Consider the following 8,777-nt stretch of genomic DNA (forward strand, 5'->3'; position numbering starts at 1 on the left):
AGATCCATCCCTTTCTTAGATGATATGTTCCTTTGATACATGCTCCATGAACCCCAAGTGCTCCATTGAACTCAAATGCTCCATATGAATGCTCCAAATGTTCGAGTCACATTTTACAGCATATTTCCCAATAACCAATCTTGCAATCACCGAGACTCATTTGTTCGATTTTGTTACTACAAGAACTTGCTTTGGATATAAAAGATAAAAACGACTCAAAAAAATATAGTAGCAAACCATCCTCCATCACTCCCTATTCATATTAACAATACTTCTAAGGAACATATCCAAGATTCCTTTCTCGATGGACAATCGTTAAACATGAACACTTTTTTTGTGGTTTTCTCATTATGTTAATTACTTGACCACAAGAATGATGTTGGAGCATCGGACGAAACAAAGCTCAAAACACTATCCTTATTGTTGAAAATTTTCATGATAATTTACCGTTGTTTAATATTTAGACATGACATGTCAATTCTAATATTTAATTTTTTTTAAACGACAAATCTAATCTAATTAAAAGACTCCTAATTTTTTACTTATGTCCAAATGAGTTTTGAAACACAATCCCAAACACCCGTTAACTGGAAAACGGCCTACGAACGAGACCCAACCCGTTTAATGGGAAACGGCTTACGAGACCCAAAATTACAGGTTGTTTTACACCCAGCTATACCCATGCCTTCAGCATCCAACGCCTATTGGAGTCGATTGCCGGAGATCAAGATTTTTTAGCCCTAGAAACCTGCAATAATCGAATCCCAATTCATTCAACGACCCAATAGATATGTTGCAGTGCATATTTCTTCTTTCCGATTCCGGGTATGCTAATTTTCTTCTTTCTAGTAAAATAATTCAAGTTGAAGATAGTATTGTTTCTGTTTGCTGATTAAAATCGACGATTGCAATCTGCAATTTAATTTCCAGAGAGGTGATGCTAGAGAAGCAGCTGACTGGGCATCGTGTTGATCGATCAATCTGCGCTTGGTTTTGGGAGCAATCGATCTCTCAACCTGATTCCCTTAAGGTATTCCTTCGATTCTCAATTCATATATAATTCCATCAATTCAATTAATGGAGATTCGTTTTCGTTAGAATTCATTCGTTTATCTCTCGTTATATATAGGTTTTATCAGTAATTGCTTCACCAACCCATTACCTTTTCCAAATTGTACGTGAAGGGATCACCTTTTTAGCCTGCACTCAAGTTGAAATGCCACCTTTGATGGGAATAGAGGTTAGTATAATTTACCACTTAAAAGATTTGTGTATAGAACCTTATCTCTCATTTGTAATAATTTAATGCCTAATCCACTTTCAGAAAACTTGTCATTCTGTTGATAATTACATATTTCATCAAGGAAAAATACATTTTTTTGACTAGTAAACTTCTAGTTTCTTTGCAGAGTAGCTGATGTCCTCTCAGATTATCTTGGAGGGTTAAATGAAGATGTAATAAAGGACAATTTTGTAATCGTATACGAGGTATGTAACATTTAAAATATCCATTTTGAATTTGTTAGAAACTCTTTTGTTCTTGATTATGTCAAGTATCAGTTATATTCATATAAAGTACATTGTTTCTTACAGCTATTGGATGAAATGATAGACAATGGATTCCCTCTAACTACAGAACCTAACATACTAAGGGACATGATAGCTCCACCAAACATTGTTAGCAAAATGTTGAGTGTAGTCACAGGTAACACTTCTAATGTCAGTGACACACTTCCAGGTGCCACGTCATCATGTGTGCCATGGAGGACAACACAATTGAAGCATGCAAATAATGATGTGTATGTCAATCTTGTTGAGGAGATGGATACAATTATAAACAGGTATGACTTTAGTTGTTTTTCTCACTTCTCTTTTTGTTGAAATGGATCATAAATTCTTTGACTTTTTGTTATTCAGTGATGGGGTGTTGGTGAAATGTGAAATCTTTGGTTTGGTTGAAATGAACTCTCATCTTTCGGGTATTCCGGATTTGACCCTTTCATTTGCAAACCCTTCGATTTTGAATGATGTACAATTTCACCCCTGTGTTCGATTTCGACCATGGGAATCAGAACAGATACTCTCCTTTGTGCCTCCAGATGGACTTTTTAAGCTCATGAGTTACAGGTATACATATGGTGATATGCATTTGTTGTGGAATTGAAATTTTACCAAGATCTATTTACACTTTTGGTCCCCGTGTCATATCAGTTTTCTTTTTTAATATGGTCCAAAATTGAATCTTTTTTCATTTTTCGTGCCCATTTCACTGTTTCTGAACGGTTTTCGCCCCTAGGTCGTCTAGTTCAGCTGTTCAATCTATGAAAATGACCATTTTGCCCCTGTCTTTTCCATTTTCTCCATCTCAAACCCTAATACATTCAGTTTTACCACAAATGATGACAAATGTTGGTTTCTTGAGGAGGAAGATGAAGGTGATAAAGAAAACGGAGAAGGAAAGGGCAAAATTGTCATTTTGTATATTTAATAGTCTGGGACGTTAAATTAGACGACCTATGGACGAAAAATGTTAAGAAGCAGTTAAATAGGGATGAAATGTTCAAAAGAATCTTTTTTGGTCCCTGTGCAATATTCATTCTTTTATATGTTTTAAAAAAAAGAATCTTTTACAATTTTCATCCTTATATCCCTGTTAACGTTTTTTGTCGAAGGGTCATCTATGTTAACAACCCAGCTGTTAAATTTTATGATAATGACCATTTTGCCCTTGCTTTCTCTATTTTTATCTCAAACCCTAAGTACGTCCTATTACACCATAAATGATTACGAATTTTGGTTTCTTGAGGAGGTAGATGAAAGAAATGGAGAAGACAAGGGCAAAATGGTCATTTAGACAACCTCAGGTTGAAAAACATTAAGAAACAATGAAATAGCAACGAAAAATGGTTTAAATTTTTTTCTTGGACCGTATCCGAAAAAAATGATATTTCACAGGGATGCAAAGTGTAAATTAGGTATTTTTGACTAATCTTTAGTTCCATTACAGGGTGAAGAAGCTAAGGAATATTCCTATATATGTAAAGCCTCAATTGAGTTCGGAATCAGGCACATGTCGTATCAATGTAATGGTCGGAATCAGGAATGACCCCGGAAAAGCCATTGATTCCGTAGTTGTGGAATTCCGACTCCCGCCTTCTGTTTCCTCAGCCAATCTCACTTCAAATCATGGAACAGTAAACATCCTTGCTGATAAGGTATCACCATTCTTTCTTTCCTTTTTCCAATGTATATATAAATGGGAAATGACGAAATTGCCCTTGGTGTGATATGACAGACGTGTAGCTGGTCAATCGGGAGGTTTCCAAAAGATAAAACCCCACAAATGTCGGGAACATTGGTGCTTGAAGAAGGGGTAGAAAAACTCCAAGTAAAACCGACTTTTCAAGTGGGATTTAAAATCATGGGTGTGGCTTTATCTGGTTTGAAAATTGGTAAATTGGATTTGAAGAATTTACCAAATCCTGCTCACAAGGGATTTCGAGCTCAAACTGAAGCTGGTTTATATGAAGTTAGGTCATAGTTGTGGTCAACTTATGTTTGATTATTTATTCGGCTTTTTAAAAGAGTGAAGTTTGTGTTTGGATTATTGTTAATGGAGTAATAGGTATGTTTGAGCCAAAACATGGTTTGCATTTTTTGTGGTTTTGGGTTTACATTTTTTTTAACTTAATGATAGTGGGTCAACCATGTAAATAAACACTTCATTTGAGACATTTTGAGCAAAACTTTCTTTGTTGTTTTCTTCCTAATTATTGGTTTATGTTTCTTCTATTGCACAAGAAGTCTTTATAGGATCATTAATTTTTGATAGTTAAGCCAAAAACTCAAAATTCAAAATCAACTTTAAATAACATATGCGTATTGTTTGGCAAAACTAACAGGTAGCTAGAAGCCTGTAGCTTTTATCTGTGTAGAAGTTTTTGGTATATGACATAAAAGCTAAAAGCTAAACACGTTTAAAAGATACTTGAAATCGTTTTTGGATTATAAGTTTTTTGTTTAAAATAAGAGCTTTAAGTTGTGTGGATTATATTTATGAGTAAGTATTAAAATAAATTTGCAAACAAGACTTGTTCCTTTAAAGAGAATGTGACAAAAACTTACCCCAACTTTTTTTTTTAAATCCCAAAAGAATTACATCAATTTTGGCTTACATAGACATTAAAGTAGTAGTAGCATATGAACACTAGTCAACTATAATCCATTACATTAGTTCAATAGAATGAGATAGTGTATACGACTTTTCTTCTGTGTCTTTGCTCAAATGTAGATATAACATCATCAATCACATCTTCCCAACGATCAGTTGCTTCAAGCTACATGCAACAAATAGCAACATACTTTCATTCATTAGTTTATTCTAGTAATTGACTAAAAATAAAGAAAATGGGCTAAATGCAAGAAAAAAGAGATGACACAAACCTCTTGACACAATGTTAAAGTTTGCCTAGCACCAATTGAAGCCTCCTCATGATTATCTTTTACTTCCAAGTTTATCACCAACACAGGTTTCAGAAGAATATGGTCACGAGTATGAAGATCTACACATAATTATCAACCATAATTAACAAAGTTGTATAACCCACAAGATGTAAAGATGACCAAACTAACCTTCAGCAACCATATCAAAAACTTTTTCCTCAAATGTGAATACAACATCAAATTGTCCATCTGCTATGTTTTCTTGCCACCTCTGAGGTGCAGTTTTAACCCCCAAGTTCCTCTTCAGCATTGGGAGTATGCCATTACGCTTATAGCTATGTAATAATTAAGAAATAGCAACTGAAGTGGAACTTTCATTTCAACATAAATTTATGCATAAACAGAAATACAGAATGAGGATTGAGGATTGAGGATACAGTTCAGGGTCTTTGCGCCTGAGTTCTTCATACATCTGCTTGTAAGGGGTGCCAAATTCATAGACGTTTGGTTCTCTTAAAGAAGGGCCTGGGAGTTTGACGTGAGTGCCTGTTCCATAAGAAGAAACATCAAAGCCTTCCCTTTTGAGTATGAAGTGAGCCTCCATGCTTCGATTCTGATTTGAAGAGCATACCATGGCATATCGGAGTCTCATTGTTGATGACAACCTTCCCTAAGAATCTTCAATGAGTCTTGAGGATGAAAGTGATGATTCCTAATGAAATTGGCAAAACGAAACATAAGTAATCGATTCAGGGAACCTACATATCCAGATAATACTGAAGAAATTGAACTGAAAAACTGAACCCTAAACATTAATGATTTTTATCGTAGCAAGTGAATTTGTAATTGGGAGGGATTTCTAGCCTTAATAAACACAAAAATCGTAAAAATTAGGAAAAACACATGAGCCAAAAGTCGCTATGCTACAAGCAAATCCAAGTTCGACGTATGACATTATTCGTAATCTCTATACAACCAAATCGTGAATCAAACGCTACTAGTAACAGGTTTGTGATTAGAATTACCTGTGAGTATCTCTGCCGGAGCAAAGTGGGAAAAGGAGAAGTGAGCGGAGTGGAGGCAGCGGCGATCGGAGGAGGATGAAGGCGTAGGAGAATTCGTAAACAGAGTACACTTCAAAAGCTCCACCCGACCTGGTGGATCCCAAACCCGAACAAGAACTAGGGCCTGATAAAACGGGTCCAAACCATAAACCGGTTCATGATTTAAACTTGTATAAAATAGGAAATTTTGATTTTGACATTAAGCTATTTTTTTTCAAATATGTCGCTCTATATATTACAATACTAGGTGTAAGACCCATATATTACATGGGTTAATTAAAATAATTAAATATAAAAACCTAAATATTTAAGAACTTTGGATTTATAAGAAAATAAGAAAAATAATGAATTATTAAAATTGATTTTTTTTATCTCTTAAATTTAAATAAATAAACAAAATAAACTAATGAGCTTTAATTTGGTTATTTTGAAATAAAATGGTAAGTCCATTAATGAAATTGATATTCATTTATTACTACATTTATTGTAATTATTACATTAAAGTATTATGTGGAATTTATTAAAATAAAAAAACCCATAAAATGACATGTGGAAAAGAAATTAAATCAAAATAACTACAAAATGACATTTGACAAATTAAATGAGAGTGTGACATGTGCCAAAAAAAACCTTCATTTATTAGAGTAGATCAACTAAATGATTGATTCTTTCTCTTTTTCCGGTAACCATTTTCCCGAATTGCAAAAAAGTCATTAAGTTTACCAAAATTTCGATTTTGACACCGAATTCAAATTGCACGAAAGTCACTATATTACCACAAAATTTCGATTTTGACACTGAGTTTTTTTTTTTTTTTCAATTATGTCATTACCTTTACAATTTTGTTGCAATGTCAATCAATTGACCGATTCAGGAGATGTTATTATGGTTTAGAAGTACGATTCAGGAGATGTTATTGCATCACATCCGCTAGACACTCCGTACTATCTAGTTTATATTTTACTCTAATCTTTATTGAAATTACATTTTATACTATGATTATATTTTGATGGATTTGAATGAATGTTTTTTTTATCTTATTTAAAAATGAAAAAATTACTATGTATTTTGGAGACGTTACATGACACTTTTTATTATAATGTTTAATGTTTAATTCTCGTTAGAGTATTTGTTCACAAATGGTATATGAATGCCAATTTAATGGTTCAAACTTACTTAAAAGTCGGTGGAAATGGTGTACTTACCCTTTCAGAAGATGTTATTGGCGTTTAGAAGCTCGATTTATACAAGTAAATGAAGACCCCTATAATGTCGATCCAGGAGATGCTTAGTGAGTTTGGACCACTAAATCCACCTTATAAGGGTCTTTCTTTACTTGTTGTACAAATCGAGCTTCTAAACTATAATATCACCCAAAAAAGTGACACGACATGAAAATAAACGAATTAATACGACACGATATGTTAGTTAAATGAGTTGGGTTAGGTTCAAACTCTTTCAACCCATTTACTGCTTTAACACGATACGAACCTGACGGTACACACTGTTTTTTCCGGGTATACTTATAACCCAAAACAACCATAACCAAAAGCTAACCAACGGGGTAACGGATCCGAAAAGAACAAATATGTCCTCCACAAAAGAAATATCGTGTAAATCTAATTGGACTGAAGTTCCCATAAAAATCATTTCGTTTTCTAGTTTAAAATATTCAGTTAAATATTTATCGGCTAATCGTATTCTTTTTTAGTATAAATTCTAAAGATAAATAAAATGATTTTTACTCTCATTTAAAGTTTTAAACTGTTCATTGAACACACGAAACAACGATCAATTTTCATCTTCATACTCTTGTTTTCGTTTACCACCTAGGGATATTTGTGGATTCTATGTTGCTCATCAATGTAGCATTATTGGTATTAGTAAAAGCAAAGAAATCATTGTCATGACCTCCCCAATCAACGACAAATTATTATGACTTAATTTAGAATCATAGAGTTAGATTTTTTTTTTCAAGAGTCAGTGACCCTTACACAACTTAAGAGGCAAAAAACATGGATATATTCCTACACATAATGATATTTTTAGTATCTGATGCTTGAACCATTACGTCGTATAAGGTTTTATTAAATCCCTAACAAAGCATCTACATATCTTATTACTTATTACTAGCATAGCAAACAAGTGAACAATAAACATTGACTTGGGTGGTGTTTATTTTTTTAGAAGCGGTTTTTGAGGTTTTTTGTCTGCGACAAACATACATTTTTACTGAAAACAGTTTGCTTTTTAAAAGACCGTAGAACTAAAAAGATTTTCGTTTTATCTTCTTGTAATTTGTAAAAGGCATGAAAAAGTTTTTTATGTTTTGCAAACCTTCTGACATAAAAAAATTAGCAATATATTTTTCATATTTTCTTCATCAATTTTCTTCCGCCTTCATCCCCACCTCTATCGCCACTGCCGCTATCTTTGCCACCACCGCCACCAACCGTCATTAACTATAGTCGAGAAATCAATGCCGTAAATATATATTATTTATACATGACAACATGTAGGATACCCATTTTTTCTATAGATGTAGTTTATCTCCTTAAATACAAACATATTATATGGTCATTAACGTTACTTTATCAAATTAACACTTGTAGATGCTCAAAATATAATGCTTGGATAGATGTATCTCCTCAAATTATTGATCCAAAATTGACAATTCCTTAAAAAGACTTATTTATGAATAATATCATTAAATTCAATTTAATAAAAAAATATATGTAAAAAGTATGATAAAAAACATAGTTTAGATTGTATTTTAACTTTAATAGTTATTGGAACTTGAAATAGTTTCTTCTGTTACGGGTTTTTTTTTGTCGTGACATAATACTACTAATTAAATTTAAACAATAACAAAACCGTTTAATCTTTATTACCCAAATGAATTTCTCTTATATTTACCGTAATGAAGCTTCAATTTGGGTTTGAATATTTTTCTTGGTTACTTTTAAACATTGCCGGATTGCTTAAAGAGTAAGATAAAGTTAGGTCTGACAATCGTGTCGTGTTCGGGTTGATAGGTCGCGGGTTGGCGGGTTAAAATACACCAACCCGAACACGACCCATTTAACTATACAGGTCACGGGTTGTCGGGTTTGAAACATAAACTCATATATGACCCGTCAACTCATTTATTTATACAGGTTCATAGGTTGGTGGGTTTGTGAGTCAGATGTTAATACTAGATGAAATTCTAATAAGGCGCCAACCAATAACTAGAAGTCAATACTCAATCATTCTACTCAAGCGCCAACC

The 8,777-nt window shown here is 33.3% G+C and overlaps 2 protein-coding genes across 2 annotated transcripts; one reads left to right on the forward strand and one right to left on the reverse strand.

Moving 5' to 3' along the window:
• The first annotated feature begins 583 nt into the window (after positions 1 to 583).
• LOC145159046 (Clathrin adaptor complexes medium subunit family protein) lies at positions 584 to 3,770 on the forward strand. Its single transcript, XM_079077945.1, has 8 exons — positions 584 to 825; positions 931 to 1,030; positions 1,130 to 1,240; positions 1,399 to 1,488; positions 1,594 to 1,841; positions 1,918 to 2,127; positions 3,008 to 3,215; positions 3,296 to 3,770. Exons 1-8 carry the CDS (start codon positions 791 to 793, stop codon positions 3,539 to 3,541), a joined length of 1,248 nt encoding a protein of 415 aa, XP_078934071.1. The 5' UTR covers positions 584 to 790; the 3' UTR covers positions 3,542 to 3,770.
• Positions 3,771 to 4,111: 341 nt separating this feature from the next.
• LOC145156306 (Ssu72-like family protein) lies at positions 4,112 to 5,639 on the reverse strand. The gene is made up of 5 exons (XM_079075733.1): positions 5,469 to 5,639; positions 4,881 to 5,155; positions 4,633 to 4,778; positions 4,444 to 4,562; positions 4,112 to 4,337 (listed from the first exon to the last, which is right to left on the reverse strand). Exons 2-5 carry the CDS (start codon positions 5,093 to 5,095, stop codon positions 4,236 to 4,238), a joined length of 582 nt encoding a protein of 193 aa, XP_078931859.1. The 5' UTR covers positions 5,096 to 5,155; positions 5,469 to 5,639; the 3' UTR covers positions 4,112 to 4,235.
• Between the last annotated feature and the right edge of the window lie 3,138 nt (positions 5,640 to 8,777).

Source organism: Lactuca virosa, chromosome 2 (assembly GCF_052849685.1).
Source record: "Lactuca virosa cultivar CGN04683 chromosome 2, Lactuca_virosa_CGN04683_v6, whole genome shotgun sequence".
NCBI lineage: Eukaryota > Viridiplantae > Streptophyta > Magnoliopsida > Asterales > Asteraceae > Lactuca > Lactuca virosa.

Bases quoted from the DNA above. Each gene is read 5' to 3' on its own strand.
- LOC145156306 (XM_079075733.1), bottom strand. From the start codon at position 5,095: ATGAGACTCCGATATGCCATGGTATGCTCTTCAAATCAGAATCGAAGC. The intron at 4,779-4,880 runs GTATCCTCAATC...ATTATTACATAG, and splicing joins AGGCGCAAAGACCCTGAACT to CTATAAGCGTAATGGCATAC. The intron at 4,563-4,632 runs GTTAGTTTGGTC...AATTATGTGTAG, and splicing joins TTTTGATATGGTTGCTGAAG to ATCTTCATACTCGTGACCAT.
- LOC145159046 (XM_079077945.1), top strand. From the start codon at position 791: ATGTTGCAGTGCATATTTCTTCTTTCCGATTCCGG. The intron at 1,241-1,398 runs GTTAGTATAATT...GTAAACTTCTAG, and splicing joins CACCTTTGATGGGAATAGAG to TTTCTTTGCAGAGTAGCTGA. The intron at 1,489-1,593 runs GTATGTAACATT...TGTTTCTTACAG, and splicing joins ATTTTGTAATCGTATACGAG to CTATTGGATGAAATGATAGA.